The 15624-nt window shown below is 45.7% G+C and overlaps 1 protein-coding gene across 5 annotated transcripts in view; it reads left to right on the top strand.

The window, feature by feature from the left end:
- Positions 1-15624, top strand: part of snapc4 (small nuclear RNA activating complex, polypeptide 4) — a 46164-nt gene that overhangs the window by 10512 nt on the left and 20028 nt on the right. For 4 of the 5 annotated variants that reach the window (XM_072566029.1, XM_072566028.1, XM_072566030.1 and 1 more), the window contains exons 4-12: positions 1865-1990; positions 2763-2841; positions 4243-4324; positions 5210-5314; positions 7635-7707; positions 10377-10541; positions 11524-11671; positions 12905-13011; positions 14269-14363. In XM_072566029.1, coding sequence (XP_072422130.1) covers positions 1865-1990; positions 2763-2841; positions 4243-4324; positions 5210-5314; positions 7635-7707; positions 10377-10541; positions 11524-11671; positions 12905-13011; positions 14269-14363 — 980 coding nt within the window. Of the gene's footprint in view, positions 1-1864; positions 1991-2762; positions 2842-4242; positions 4325-5209; positions 5353-7634; positions 7708-10376; positions 10542-11523; positions 11672-12904; positions 13012-14268; positions 14364-15624 lie in introns of those variants that run through there. The other variant, XM_072566032.1, reaches the window with a different exon arrangement.

Genomic DNA, 15624 nt, shown 5'->3' with positions numbered 1-15624 from the left:
GTTGAGACTGATGTAGTGATTTATTTTAAAAAGCCATAATTTCCTTGATTTTGTGCTTTATTCCTCTACTTTTATAAATCCTACGAACCACTTTCTCAAGCTATCCTGCCCTTTTGGATGGATCACCCAGGCTCCCCTCTGTGTCTGCACCCCTTCAGAATTGTATTCTTGAAGTTACCCCCCCTCATTATTCCTACCTAAATGAATCACTTGGAGCATAGAACATTACAGCGCAGTACAGGCCCTTCAGCCCTCGATGTTGCACCGCCCTGTCAGACTAATCTGAAGCCCATCTAACCGACAATATTCCATGTACGTCCATATGCTTGTCCAATGCCGACTTAAATGTACTTAAACTTGGTGAATCTACTACCGTTGCAGGCAAAGCATTCCATAGCCTTACTACTCTGACTAAAGAAACTACCTCTGACATCTGTCCTATATCTTATCACCCCTCAATTTAAAGCTATGCCCCCTTGTGCTCGCCGTCACCATTCTTGTAAAAAGGCTCTCCCTGTCCACCCTATCTAACCCTCTGATTATCTTGTATATCTCTATTAAGTCACCTCTCAACCACCTTCTCTCCAACGAAAACAGCCTCAAGTCCCTCAGCCATTCCTCGTAAGACCTTCCCTCCATACCAGGCGACATCCTAGTAAATCTCCTCTGCACCCTTTCCAAAGCTTCCTCATCCTCCTTATAATGCGGTGACCAGAACTGTACACAATACTCCAACTGCAGCCGCACCAGAGTTTTGTACAGCTGTAGCATAACCTCATGGTTCGGGAACTCGATCCCTCTATTAATAAAGGCTAAAACACTGTATGCCGCCTTAACAACCCTGTCAACCTGGTTGGCAACTTTCAAGGATTTGTGTACCTGGACACAGAGATCTCTCTGCTCATCTACACTACCAAGAATCTTACACTACCATTAGCCCAGTACTTTGCATTCCAGTTACTCTAACGAAAGTGAATCATCTCACACTTGTCCGCATTAAACTCCATTTTCCACCTCTCAGCCCAGCTCTGCAGCTTCTCTATGTCTCTCTGTAATCTACAACATCCTTCGTCACTATCCACAACTCCACCGACCTTAGTGTCATCTGCAAATTTACTAACCTGCCCTTCTACGCCCTCATCCAGGTCGTTTATAAAAATGACGAACAGCAGTGGACCCAACACTGACCCTTGCTTTACACCACTAGTAACTGGACTCCAGGATGAACATTTCCCATCAGCCACCACCCTCTGTCTTCTTTCAGCAAGCCAATTACTGATCTCTCCCACAATCCCATCCCTCTGCATTTTGTACAATAGCCTACTGTGGGGAACCTTATCAAACACCTTGCTGAAATCCATATACACCACATTAACCGGTTTACTATCGTCTACCTGTTTGGTCACCTTCTCAAAGAACTCAATAAGGTTTGTGAGGCACAACCTACCCTTCACAAAACCGTGCTGACTATCCCTAATCAAATTATTCTTTTCTAGATGGTTATTCCAACACTTTACCAACAACTGAAGTAAGGCAGTGTGGCATTTAGACAGATTCCTTTCTGTATGTCACACAACTGCATCACTTTTATCCACCCTCTGTCACCTCATCAGTCACTTAAACACAATTTGCTCTTAAAGCCATGATGGCTTTCCTGAATGAATCCATATCTGTCTAAGCAAGTGCTAGTTTTGTCTTGGATTATTGTTGAGAAAAACTTTCCTATGACTAAGGTTAAACTGCCTGGCCTCTTGTTGCTGGGCCTATCCATGTATCATTTTGAAATTCTTTGTGAGGTTTGGTGGCCATGTTCAGGGGGTGCTTCTGCTCTGGCAGTGACTATAAGGTGTGTTCTCTCCTGCAGTCTGAAATCATGTCTGACCTGGCTGGACATGGGGTGGAGAAAGCAAAGTCAACAAAGAATCCATTTCCCACTTTGTACCTGGGCCACTTCCTGAAACCATATTTCAAGGATAAAGTCACTGGCCTGGTGAGTATTCTTGAGCTTGACAATTTATCCTAAACAGGACTTAGCTGTGTCAGCTGTTTATTAGATACTAACAGATCTATCCTCTCTCCTATCTGGTGTGAAGAGAACATATAGGAGAAAGTGAGGTCTGCAGATGCTGGTGATCGCAGTCAAGAGTGTGGTGCTGGGAAAGCACAACTGGTCAGGCAGCATCCGAGGAGCAGAGGAGCTTGTGCTTGAAACATCTCCTCTCCTGCTCCTAGGATACTGCCTGACCGGCTGTACTTTCCCAGCACTGCACTGAAGAGAACTTGTGCAGGTTCCCTAGCAATTCACACCAAAAGTTCAATATTTTAGCTTATTTTTAAACAAGGGAGAAATGGTGCCTTTCACTGATTTTAGTACATTGTTGGAATCTGCAAACTGAAAGTCCTGCCTGTCGGAGGATGGATCAGGATTAGGAAGGGACGGCTAATGTCCCTAAGTAGATCAGCCACGATCTACTTAGATTTTGGAGTAGATTTGAAGGGCTGAATGGCCTACACCTGTTTCCTTGTGTTCTTAAAACCTAATTATTTGATCATTAACATCACAGAAGAGAACCTGAACCCAGCGGGATAATGACTTCAGTCTCATTCTGCCTCGATGTCAAACAGTTTCTATCTGGGCGATGATTGAGGTTTAATATTGCACATTCCTGCATCATTCCCATCAAATGGCAAATGACGCCTGTGTTTCTTTAGGTCAATATTTAAAATGTCTGCTTACACTCTGTCTGTCTCTTTGTGATCAGGGCCCACCAGCAAACCAGGACACAAAGGAAAAGGCTACGCAAGGCATCAAATCCTTTGATGAATTTTTAATTACAAGTTGTAAGTATTGCACATGAGTAAGGCACGTAAATAAGTGCTCAGTCTAATCTTTTATCCCCTTGGTAAACAAGCATCCATCTACCTCTGCCTTCATGTTTAGTGGTTCTGCATTCATTGCCTTTTGAGGAAGTATTGTCTCCAGTTCTGCCCTCTGGTGGAGTGACGGAAATTGAAAGCCATTTGGGTCCTCAGCTGTAGAATACTCTTCCAAGATTGTGTGTGTGTGTGCACGCGCAATCCCTTTTGCTTCCCTCCCCTTTACAATCCTGAAGCTTCTTTCCTTGACTGAATGCTTGGTCACCTGTCCTAATGAGTTATTGTGTGTTTCACACTTTGCCTGCTCATGCTCCTGTTAATCTCCTTGGCTGTGTTACAGTATTAAAAATGCAGAATAATTTATTTTGCAATAGAAATATAGGAACACAGGAACAGGAGAAGACCAGCTGGACCATTGAACCTGCTGAACCATTCAGTATGTTCACAGCTTATCATCCACCTCGAAACCTTTCTCCCACACTCCATCCCCTTTGTTACTGGGATTTAAAAATCTCTACATACAGCAGAGTGTATACACCCTACTCCCTCAGCTGATCTACCATACTGCAATGTTCTATACATTGCAATTAGAATAAATGGAATTGCTTGCCTGTTACTTGCCAATCATCATCATCATTCTCAGAACAAAGTAAGATCCAATTACTAGAGACTGATAAAAGGTAGACAAAGTTCCTCCTTCACTGAACTCTCCCACTTTATACTCTCCTGCACTGAGAACCTCTTTGGGTGTGCACAGAAAGCACTGAAGAGGCCTCTTCTCATCAAATGTTAAAAGGAACAGTCTTTGAGTTTCTGAAAACCAGTTTTAACCAGGCAATTAACTAGCTGGATCTGTTCAGAACTTCAACGTCCCTATTTTAAGCTAGAACAAAACTTGTCAACTAAAAGTTACTTGCTAAATCAAATTAAAATCAGACATTTGAAAAAAAAATTAACCCTTAAAACTATCCCACTCACCTACTGAGAAACTGAGGCAAAATCATGGCCAGGCTCTTTTTGTGAAGTGGTGTGACAGACTGACAGCTTTATACAGTATTCACCTGTGATGCTTCCAGCTTGCTGTTTTACCAAGTAGTCAGCCATTTGTTGAGGAAGGAGTTTGAGAGCGTTTCTTCTTGAATGTGTCTGTCATGGATCAGAAAAGGAAAACTGCAGGCATAGATAATATCTCTGTGCCTCCCTCCCTGGGAGTCTGATATCCTGTGGGTGTCACTCATTGTCTCCCAGTGACCGGTAAAGTGGGTGTGAGAGTGGTTCCACCTGAGTTTTAAAGGACCCAATGATCCATCACAAAAGAGTGTCTCCGCTTCTGGGTGAGGTGTTTAATGTTTGTCTTTTTCACAGGGAAACAGAAAGAAAAGGAAAAGTTAAGGCTCTCAATCGCAAGTGACGCGATGCAGAGGCTGCTGCAGCCCAAACTCTTAAGGTAATCTTTTAAACTGAGCACAATCTGAGAGTCTGTGAAGCAGTGATGAAATCAGAGGCCCTGCCTTCTCTCTGTACCAATGTGTGTTTGAGGGAGTGGAGATGGCTGTGACTGTGTACTGTTTGTTTTTAACACAATGTTCTGGTGCAAATTTATCCTCCCTCCCTCCCTCCCCCTGCATCATCTCCTCCAGCTCCTTGCTCACTCATGGTACAACTCATCTCCTGTCCCTCCATCTACCCTCTTATAAACTTGCCATTCTCCAACAGCCTGCTCCCCGTGTTCTAATCTGTAGCAATTCTGCTCATTCTCTGCCTCCCTTGTGCTTATAGACCCCTTGGATGTTCCAAGTGGTATGGCCTTGTTTTGAACATTGCTTGATTTTAAAATCTCTAGTTCCTCCTTCATTTGATTCTGATGCTATGTGGTGCCTTGGGATGTTCTGGATACATGAAGCATGCTTTTTAAATGCAATATGTTCTCAATATGGTGCTGATACTTTGAAAAAGGATGGAGGGAGGGGCGCAGCATGATTTGAACCTCGATAAATCCTAGTGAGAGGAGCATTTTCTTATTCACTGGAGACGGCCTGGATTCAAAGGTGGCCTCCTGGCAAATGCAGAATAAGGAGGGGCTGAGTTGTGTCATGGATGCTGGAATATTTTGGTTTGACTGGGGAGAGCCTTGAATGAGAAAGTACTGCATGGTGAGCATGAAGAAATGACTCCTCATTTCTGATTTTAAATTGACCCCCGCTCATTCTAAGGCTGTGCCCAAGGCTGTTTGCTGACCAACAGGGATCACTGGCCTGTCAGCAGCTAATGCCCTGACAGGTCTCAGCACCAGGTCAGGACGTACACTAGAATTATCCCTTTATACTTCTAGGCTTGAATATCTAAACAAGAAGATGGAACTGTCCCGCGATGAAACGGAGAAAGAGATGTTGACGAAACAAATCGGAGAGACCAATCGAGAAATGGACAACATCAAGTGAGATAACCTTCCTGCCAACAGGCATTTTTAGCAGAGTATCTCATTGAGCAATAATTCTCCTTAACCAATGCACATTCTGTCTTGTTCTAATGCTGGGTCTGAACCTTGTGGGAGAGCTTCTCTGATTCACTCTCCTGCTCTGGCCTTGATTGTGAGAGAAGTGCATGTTGATGTGGTTGCTCATGTTCATTCTCTATAGCTGAAGTAAACCAGTTTGAAGGTTCATCGACATCCAACAGAGGTTTTGGCCACACACTCTGAGATTAATTAATCCTAATTTGTTCTGTTTGTGATATTTAACTTTCTGGGGTGTTTCTATTCAGTCCTCTCCAAAAGGAAAGCTTGCTGTTTTGTGAGCGCGGTAGTAAGATGAATCATAAATGCAGGTATGAGCCAGGAGACCGGATATTGCCCAAACCTGGAGCGATCTCCTGCTCCTTCCAATTAGCCTTAGGATCTATCTCATTGACAGGAGCCACAAGATTTGGCATCTTGTGTACTGAGTACCGTACGTTCAGTTATATGCTCACTTCCTAAAGATGGTGACTTTTGTTTTATTACTTTGTGGCGTATTTTGAAGTCTCTTGAAAACTGTTTCCTTGTGTGTTTTTAAAACATTTTTTTAAATTCTTGATTGATCTGTTGTCGATCTTTGTGTCCTGTTTATAGGGAGAGCCCGTGCCTTTCTAAAGCAGTCAGCTGGAGGTGCCACAGAGAATACTGAGCAGCTTCAGATTAGGATGAGCGCTTTGACTAGAACAGCACTGATTTTTATTTAACACAGGCTGCTGTTAGGATATTCTAGCATCTGTTTTATTTTATCTTGATTAAAGTTGGGAGAGCAGTGTTTTGGGCATTGGAACAGGTGTAGTCCATTCAGCCCCTTGAACCTGTTCCATTGTTCAATGCAATCATGGCTGATCTTTGGCCTAACTCCATAAAATCACCTTTGGACCATATCACTTAAATACCTTTTGCTTAACAAAAGTTATGTATCTAAAGGTACATAAGGTTAACAGCTGATCCAGCACCTACTGCCACTTGTGGAAGAGAGTTCCAAACCTCTCCCACCCTTTGTGTGTAGAAGTGCTTCCTAACATCTCTCCTGAACGGTCTGGCCCTAATTCTCAGACTGTGCCCCTAGTTCTAGAATCCCCACCTAGTGGACATGATTTATCGTTATTTACCTGTCTCTTCCTGCTAATATCTTGGAGACTTCAATCAGATCACTCCATAATCTTCTAAATTCTAGAGAAAACAGGCCTAATTTGTCTAATCTCTCCATAGAACTTGAGCCCTCTTTGTAAACTTACTTTGTACTCCTTCCAAAGCCAGTATACAGTACATGCACCTTCCTGATTTAAACCTCCCAGTAGCGCTGGGGAGCTCCTGGTTATTCTGTGCGTTTGGCCAATGGAAGGGCAGAACGCAGGGGTTTGGGTTAATTGTGAAGCCTGTTGGGTGGAGACACTGCCCATAGGAATGGAGCGTCATCAGATAGGCGGAGCTAACTGATCAGTGTCTGATAGGATGGTGCACAGGCCCAAGGACCTGAATGGCCACTTCCTATCCCTGTGGTGGCATTACTGGGCCAGGAGTTAACCATGGAACCATTGCATTGTGTCTTGATGCATGATATTCGATACAGGTAGCTTGAGCTGCTCATATATTCTAGTAATAAAGTATTTACTGTATGAGATTCACTACTTGTCAAAGACTTTAATGACCAGCAGAAGCTGTAGACTGCAGCTTCAGAGTTTCTGGAGCTGCCTTCTCCAAATTCAGCTCTAATTGATTGATTTAATGGGACTGCGTTGAGGTTGAAAGGTTTGCTTTTGAGTGCAGACCATTCGGTGATCAAACTAGGATGTGCAGAGTTCAAACCACTCCCACCCCCTTTAGGGTGGGGACGTTAGGGGAATCTGTCTCAGGAGTTTCAAAGGATTCTCTAGCATGTCCTTTAAACCTGACAGCAGTAAGGCCGCAGTGCCAGTAATGCTCACCCTGGATCGTGCGCTACGCTGCCACAGTGGGCTAGCTGCTAAGCAATTACACTTCAGCCTCATTGTGGGTATTAGGATCGTTATTCTTTGCTGTGTTTTTAAAAATGGTCCAATACTCTGGCTGCCGAGAGTTGAGTAAGACTTTATTCAACCCCTTCTATTTAATTAAGGTTATGGAGTGAAACTGTTATCATGTGGTGACCTGTATGTTTCTGAAATTGGGAAACGAGTACTTGCAGCTCAGTGACTTTGAGCATTGCTCGTAACTCAAACTGTGCTTTATAAAAGAGTGTTACTCCTTAACTTTCTTATAGCCAGATGACGCAACGCCAGTTGTTGGGAAATAGGTTTGATGACCACGACTGGATCAAGATTGCCAATATTGATGTAAGTATGTTAACTTTTCATCTGCTTGGTGTTAGATTATTTTGTCTCTCCCTGTTACTGTCCCTTCTCTACTCCCATTCTACTGGGCCTCGACTGAATGCAGTGACTTCGGGTTGAGACATTTCACTGATGGCCTTGGCTACCTTCCAGTTTACAGACAGGGCAGCAAGTACCCAATGGATCCTCTTTCCATTTGGGAGCCAGTTGCTGGGTGTACTTAGTTTGAGGATGTAGGCTGGGCCAGCACTTACTGCCTATTTCTAGTTGCCCTTTCAGATTGTGGTGGTGAATTATCACTTTGACTCTCAGCGGCTTGATGGTTACGGAAGTGAGTGACATTGTCGTGGCTCTGGAATCACATATGAGTCAGGCCTTGTAAGAATGGCAGCTTAGTGACTGTCCAATGTTTATGACAGTCCTGTAGTTTCATTGTCACCATTACTGACATTAGGTTTTTAACCCAGATTTATTTACCTGTAACTAACAGTTCAATCTCCCCAGCTCCCATGGTGAGATTTGAAGCCTTTTTTCCCAGGGTATTAGTCCAAGCCTCAAGTAATGTTGACACTAAGACTTCTATACCTGCCCATTGAGAAACTAATGTCTTGTATTTGTACAGATTCATATCGTTGCTCTGTCAAAACAACAAGGGGCAATTTGAATTCTGCTGAGCTGATGGATTCCTGGCAGGCAGTTCAAACCAGATCTACTAACTCACTCCCCTTTCAAACCAGCTGTGTTTTGTCTAAATCCTGGGAGGTTCCCAGAAACCAGTGGGTCCCACCTTGAATGCTGTAGGGCACCCCACGGTGCATTCTGCAATGGATCAATACAATGGTTGGCTTGACCATTTCAAAGATTGTTAAAAATTACCACAAACTGTGATGGAGCACCTCAGTAGATCTGGCTGTATCCATGAGGTGGGAAATGGAGTTAACATTTTGGGTGCAGTATGGTTCTTAGTTTGGAAGAAGAATCTCCAATTGTTGGCCTACTGCTGTATCATAAGAGCCATCGTCCTATCGTGTCATATAGGACTCCAATATTAAGCCTGCTTCCCTCCCCACTGATACAGCCAGGCCTGCCAAACTTTCACCAGCACTCTCTTCATGGGAGTTCCAGCTTCCTTAGTATTTTGCTTTTATAAGAATTAAACACATTTCTTTGTATCTTGAGTCAAGTTAGGCCAGACCCCCTGCAGTTGATGTGGTGTACATGGATTTCAGTAAGGTGTTTGATAAGGTTCCCCATGGTAGCCTATTGCATAAAATGTGGAGGCGTGGGATTGAGGGTGATTTAGCAGTTTGGATCAGAGATTGGCTAGCTGACAGCAGAGGGTGGTGGTTGATGGGAAATGTTCATCCTGGAATTCAGTTACTAGTGGGGTGCAGCAAGGATCTGTTTTGTGGCCACTGCTGTTTATCATTTTTATAAATGACCTGGATGAGGGCATAGACGGATGGATTCGTAACTTTGCAGATGACCCTAAGGTCGGTAGAGTTGTGGATAGAGCTGAAGGATCTTGTAGGTTGCAGTTGCAGAGCTGGGCTGAGACGTGGCAAATGGAGTTTAACGCAGAAAAATGTGAGGTGATTCACTTTGGAAGGAGTAACAGAAATCAAGAGTACTAGGCTCATGATAAGATTCTTGATAGTGTCAACGAGCAGAGAGAGCTTGGTGTCCATGTACATAGATCCCTCAAATTTGCCACCCAGGTTGTTGGGTTGTGAAGAAGGCATAGGGTGTGTTAGCTTTTATTGGTGGAGGGATTGGATTTCAGAACCATGAGGTCGTACAGCAGCTGTACAAAACGCTGTTGTGGCCACACTTGGAGTATTTTGTAACGTTCTGGTCCCCGCATTATGTGGAAGCTTTGGAAAGGGTTCAGAGGAGATTTACTGGGATGTTGCCTGACATGGAGGGAAGGCTGAGGGATTTCAGGCTGTTTTTGTTAGAGAAGAAGGTTGTGAGGTGACTTTGACATAAAGATGATCAGAGGGTTAGATAGGGTGGGCAGGGAGAGCCTTTTTCCTCGGATGGTGATATCTAGCACAAGGAGACATAGCTTTAAATTGAAGGGTGATAGATATAGGTCAGATATCAGAAGTAGTCTCTTTACTCAGCGCATTATGGGTATGGAACACACTGCCTGCAACAGTTGTTGGGTCGCCAACTTTAAGGGCATTGAAATGGTCACTGGATAGACATCTGGATGAAAATGGAATAGTGTCGGTTCAATGGGCTTTAGCTTGGTTTCACAGGTTGGCACAACATCGAGGGCCAAAGGGTCTGTACTGCGCTGGAATGTTCTATATTTTATAATGATAGTGGATTTGTTTTACAATGTTCCTGCATTTTTGTGATCATTGTTAATAAAACTCACTCTTGCAGTGGGATTTGTATCTGGGACGTTACCATGAATGTTGGTTGAGTATAATGTACAAGGCATCTATGAAGAAGGGTGGGTGTGGCTGATTCCTTCCCCGCCCCACCCCTCCATGGTTTGGATGAATGCTGTTATGTTGAGTTGGTCAGAGCAGGGATTGAACCTGGCACCTTCTGGGAATAGAATTGTTGCAGACACAGTGGACCGAATGGCCAACTTCTACACCGTAAAGATTCTGCTACCTTTTAGACAGTGATGACAGAATGTTCATTTGTGTTCCCAGTTTGATGGCAGTCGCAAGTCTGAAGATATTAAAAACCTCTGGCAGAATTCTGAACATCCAAGTATTAACCAAGCAGAGTGGAGCAAGGAAGAGGTGCAGAGCCTGATTGAGATTGCAGAGAGGCACGGCTGTGTGGACTGGGAGTGCATCGCAAGTGAGCTGCAGGTACAGAGGTCTCCCTCCTGCGGATGCTGCTGTGTATATTGATGGGGTGGTTTACCAGTGGGAAAACTCATCCTGTTCTCGGGGAGGTGATGAGCTGCAGTTGCCATCCTGAACTCTTCATGTGTTTTAGGAAGAGGAATTGGCCATTGTTACATGGCTAATCTTTATCTAGACTCCATCTCTTTTAACCCATAATGTTTTTTGTGCTGTTGTGGAGGGATTTCGAACATTCAACTCTATTCAGCAATCAGTTGTGACTGTGGAATCTTTTACATCAGACTAAGGCATACTGCCTTCTGGACAAGGATTTCAATCCCACCACGGGATTTAAACGTTAATTTCCAGGCTATTAGCCTGGGTATCTGGATTGCTGTGCAGTAAAAAGACCACGTGACTGCTATGACCCTACAAGGCAGTCTTTGTGATGACCATGCACTTGCTCACTGGGTATCCACAGAGAGAAGGGGTGTCTGAGACCCTGGTTGATATTCCTCCCCCCACCCCTAGGCCAGTTGTGTCGAGATTATGGGCGGCACAGTGGTTAATCTAATCTAATCTAAACTCTGTACCGATTTAATAAGTAGCTCTCTGGAGTTTCCTTTTTAACATGGAACGCAGCCCATTGCAGGCCCTTCAGCCCTTGAGATTGTGCTGACCTTTTATCCTGCTCTAAGAAACTTGTTTAACATTTTGTGGAGGAGTATCAAACATACGGTTTTTTAGCATTGCTGTCCCCTGCAGCTTGTTTGCTCCACGTGAGTCTCCCCCTGTGTGTACAGCACTGTCAGACTTGTCCAAATCACAGCTGGCAGTTCTGTGTTTGCAGTGAGCTCTCGGTCCAGGTTTACTTCAGTTAGAAGCCCAAGACCTTGTGACATTGAGGGGAAGGTCAGTGGTGTCTGGAAAGTTGTGTAAAGTGACTATTTTGGAATATCATTTATATCATTTATCCCTGCATCTCTCCCTCTGGTTCCCCCAACAGACGAGCCGTACAGCTTTTATGTGCCTTCAGAAATACCAGGAGTTTAACAAGGAGCTGAGGAAAAAAGAATGGACTGAGGAAGAAGACCAGATGCTGACTGAGCTAGTGCAGAAGATGAGAGTAGGAAACTTCATTCCATACACCAAGAGTGAGTGCTCCCAGATTACAGGGCAACAGATTGGGCACATCCTCTGGAGCTCAGCTTTGAAGGTTAAAGTGGCCTGTGCAGAGATCTCTTATCTTCTGCAGCAGATGATTCTGCTGGCTGATGGGAGGGTGAGACGTTCATGGTACAAAATGATTTCTGTGTTAATGTCCCTTCACTTAGCCTGAGTCAGTTTCTCTCAACAGACAGACATGTCAGAATTTCTACTGTGGATAGTAATTAGTTTGTGGAATATGAACATCCCTTTTAAGGATGGCATTTGTTGCCCATTCTAAACAGCCCTGGGAGAAGGTGGTTTCTTGAGCTGCTTGCATTCTGTGCAGTAAGGATTTTCCAATAGCACTGTCAGGGGATTCCAGTGACAGTGACCAGGAATTACTGCAGTCAGTGACCATTTTCAGGCAGACCTGGGAAGCAGACCCTTTATCATAATGTACAGCAAGGAAGGCGTGGACCCAAATCTGACTTTTTAAAAAAAGGGATCCTCTACTCAATGAGGGGGTGTGGAGGGTATGGCGGCGGGGGGGGGGGGGGACCTGACCCTGACAGGGTTGGGGGGGGGGGGGGAGGTGAGGGGGCCTGGCCCTGACAGGGTGTGGGGGAGGGGTGGGGGGGGAAGAGGTGGGTGAGGGGGCCTGGCCCTGACGGGGTGCCTGTGAGTGAGGGGGTCTCGCTCTGACGGGGTGCCTGTGGGTGAGGGGGTCTCGCTCTGACGGGGTGCCTGTGGGTGAGGGGGTCTCGCCCTGACGGGGTGCCTGTGGGTGAGGGGGTCTCGCTCTGACGGGGTGCCTGTGGGTGAGGGGGTCTCGCTCTGACGGGGTGCCTGTGGGTGAGGGGGTCTCGCTCTGACGGGGTGCCTGTGGGTGAGGGGGTCCTGGCCCTGACGGGGTGCCTGTGGGTGAGGGGGTCTCGCTCTGACGGGGTGCCTGTGGGTGAGGGGGTCTCGCTCTGACGGGGTGCCTGTGGGTGAGGGGGTCTCGCTCTGACGGGGTGCCTGTGGGTGAGGGGGTCTCGCTCTGACGGGGTGCCTGTGGGTGAGGGGGTCTCGCTCTGACGGGGTGCCTGTGGGTGAGGGGGTCCCGCCCTGACGGGGTGCCTGTGGGTGAGGGGGTCCCGCCCTGACGGGGTGCCTGTGGGTGAGGGGGTCTCGCTCTGACGGGGTGCCTGTGGGTGTGATGCTGAAGTATTTAGTTATTCCTGGTTTCTTCTTTGCAGTTGCATATTTCATGGAGGGTCGGAATAGCAGTCAGCTGCTATACCGCTGGTCCAAGTCTTTGGACCCCACAGTGAAGAGGGGGCCGTGGACACAAGCAGAAGATGAGGTATGTTCTCACCAGCTGTTGGCCATTTCTCTCTCTCAGTCCCACAAGTGGGGCTCAGTGATGTAGCCACTGCCATGGGGCCGGTCTTTTGTTTGTAATTATCCCCATGCATCCAGCCTGGATGTGGTGGCGTCCTAGCCTCTTCCTCTGCTGGAAATATCTCAATGACCCCTTCACCCAATTTTAAAAAAACTTTTAAGGTAGTACAGAACTTGAGAGTTGCTGAAAAATGTACCTTGCACAGATCAGGACAATTCCCAAGAATACAACCCAACTAAATAGGTGATGATATTTGCTGACTCACTGCTCAGAGCAATGCCTTCACAATCAGTAGTAACCACCCTGGTTTAAAATGTGATAGTTAATCAGCCTGCACAGAGATGTTGTTAAACAGCTCTGGAGCATGCCGATCTTGACCCCGGGCTCCTGGGTTAGAGCTCAGGACTTTCCCATGATGGCACAACAGCCCTCCTGGTTTAAACACTTTCTTATTGACCTGTTTTTCTAATCCGAGCTGTTATTACCCTCCTCTGGAGCAGGTGGGACTTGAGCCCAGTCCTTTCTGATCCCGGGCAGGGGCACTTCCATTGAACCACAAGAGGGCCCCTCACGTTTAAAATTGCCTCAAAACTTAGAAATCACACACCACCAGGTTATAGTGAAACAGGTTTAATTGGAAGCACTAGCTTTCAGGGCGCTGCTCCTTCCCCCGAAAGCTTCCAAATAAATCTGTTGGACTACAACCTGGTGTTGTGTGATTTTTAACTTTGTCCACCCCAGTCCAACACCAGCACCTCTAAATCATGCCTCAAAACCTGTCAGTAAACTGTTAATCATCTTTAGTTACTACATTCTCCATCTCGCAGTCAGAGGCCCCATACCAACCAGTTGCCACATCTATCCACCGTAAATACTGATTTTATTTCTCCTTGAATTGGTAGTCTTGTGAATTGTTCTGATGGGTGCAGGATGGAAAAGGTTGCTTTATTTTTTAAGCAGTACGCAAAGGAGTTCCTTGGTTTTGTATTTGGAGCTAGAGAATATAGACGTAGGGAGGTGCAATACAACAGTTCTGGGCCCTTGTTTTCGAGGGAGGTATTGGGAAAGAGTCAACTTTATTCTCTAGGCATTGACACTTACACCAATGTCAAAGTGGTACCGAGAGAGCAGAGAACTTGAAGCTGCTTTCCTCTGCAGTTGACAAGGGATACAGGGCTGTCATGGTGGAGGTCTTTAACGTTGTGATTTGTTTTCCAGCTACTCCTGAAGGCAGTGGCGAAATATGGAACCCGGGAATGGTTCAAGATCCAGGAAGAGGTCCCTGGGAGGGTTGATGCTCAGTGCAGGGGCAGGTATGAGCTTAGATCTTTGCAGAGCAGTTTCTAGGAGCCAGGCAAGTTAATATTGATCGCGCCCCAGCTTCTGCTCATTACCCTGTGTATCTGCATGCACCATTCAACAGTTACTCTTTCCCTCCCCAACCTCAATTTTAGTAGAAGTTGCTGGATGGGAAGTTTTTAAATTCACTCACAGGATATGGGTATTGCTAACAGTGCCAGAACTTATTGTACCCATCCCTAGTTGCCCCTCAGGAGGTGGTGGTGAGCTACCCCCTTGAATCCCTGTAGTCTGTTAGTTGTGGATAGGCTGCAGTGCCACTAAGAGGGAATTCTAGAGTTTTGACCCAGTGACAGTGAAGGAGTGGTGTGTCTCTGAGTCAGAGTGGTGAGTAACTTGGAGGGGAACCTGCAAAATGTGATGTGCACATCTACCTGCTACCCTTGTCGATGGAAATGGGTTTGGAAGGTGTTGTTGAAGCAACCTTGGTCATTTCTGCAGTGCATCTTGTAGCTGGTACACACTGCTGCTACTGAACATCAGTGGTGGGCAGAAATCACTCAAATTGTCTTTGTGTGCATGGGCCTCTGAGGTCTGTGTGTAATAGCAACTTCCCGAATTGAAAATCAATGCTGCGATCAGTGTGCTGATGTCAAATCGTGTGCAAAACGTTGGAATGCACAACTGAGCAGCTTAAAAGGAATGTCATTGGTGGAGGGAGTGGATCATTGTGGATGAGGTGACATTCAAGTGGGCTACTTTGTCCTGGATGGTGTTAAGCTTCTTGAGTGTTGTTGGAGCTGTACCCATCCAGGCAAGTGGGAAATAATACATCACACTCCAGACTCGTGCCATAGATAAGTGGGCAGGCTTTAGGAATTGGGGAATGAGTTACTCAATGCAGTAACCCTAGTCTCTAACTTGTATTGTAGTCAAAGTGCTTATGTGTCTAGTCCAGTTGAATTTCTGGTCACTGGTAACCCCCAGATGTTGATATTCAGTGGTGATGACGCAATCAAATGTCAAGGAATGACAGTTTGATTAGCATTAGAGATAGCCATTGCCTGGCATTTGTGTGGCACAAATATTACTTTCCATTTGTCAGCCCAAGCCTGGGTATTGTCCAAGTCTTATTGCACTTGAATGTGGACTTTTTCAGTATCTGAGGATTCACAAAAGGTGCTGAACACTGAGCAATTATCAGTGACCTTGCCCACTCCTGACCTTCTGCTGGATGGCAGGTGATTGATGAAGCAGCTGAAGATGGGCCAGGCC

The sequence above is a fragment of the Chiloscyllium punctatum genome, chromosome 49 (assembly GCF_047496795.1).
Source record: "Chiloscyllium punctatum isolate Juve2018m chromosome 49, sChiPun1.3, whole genome shotgun sequence".
NCBI lineage: Eukaryota > Metazoa > Chordata > Chondrichthyes > Orectolobiformes > Hemiscylliidae > Chiloscyllium > Chiloscyllium punctatum.
The sequence above is the reverse complement of the archived record's forward strand: the minus strand, read 5'-3'. Positions and strand labels throughout refer to the sequence as shown.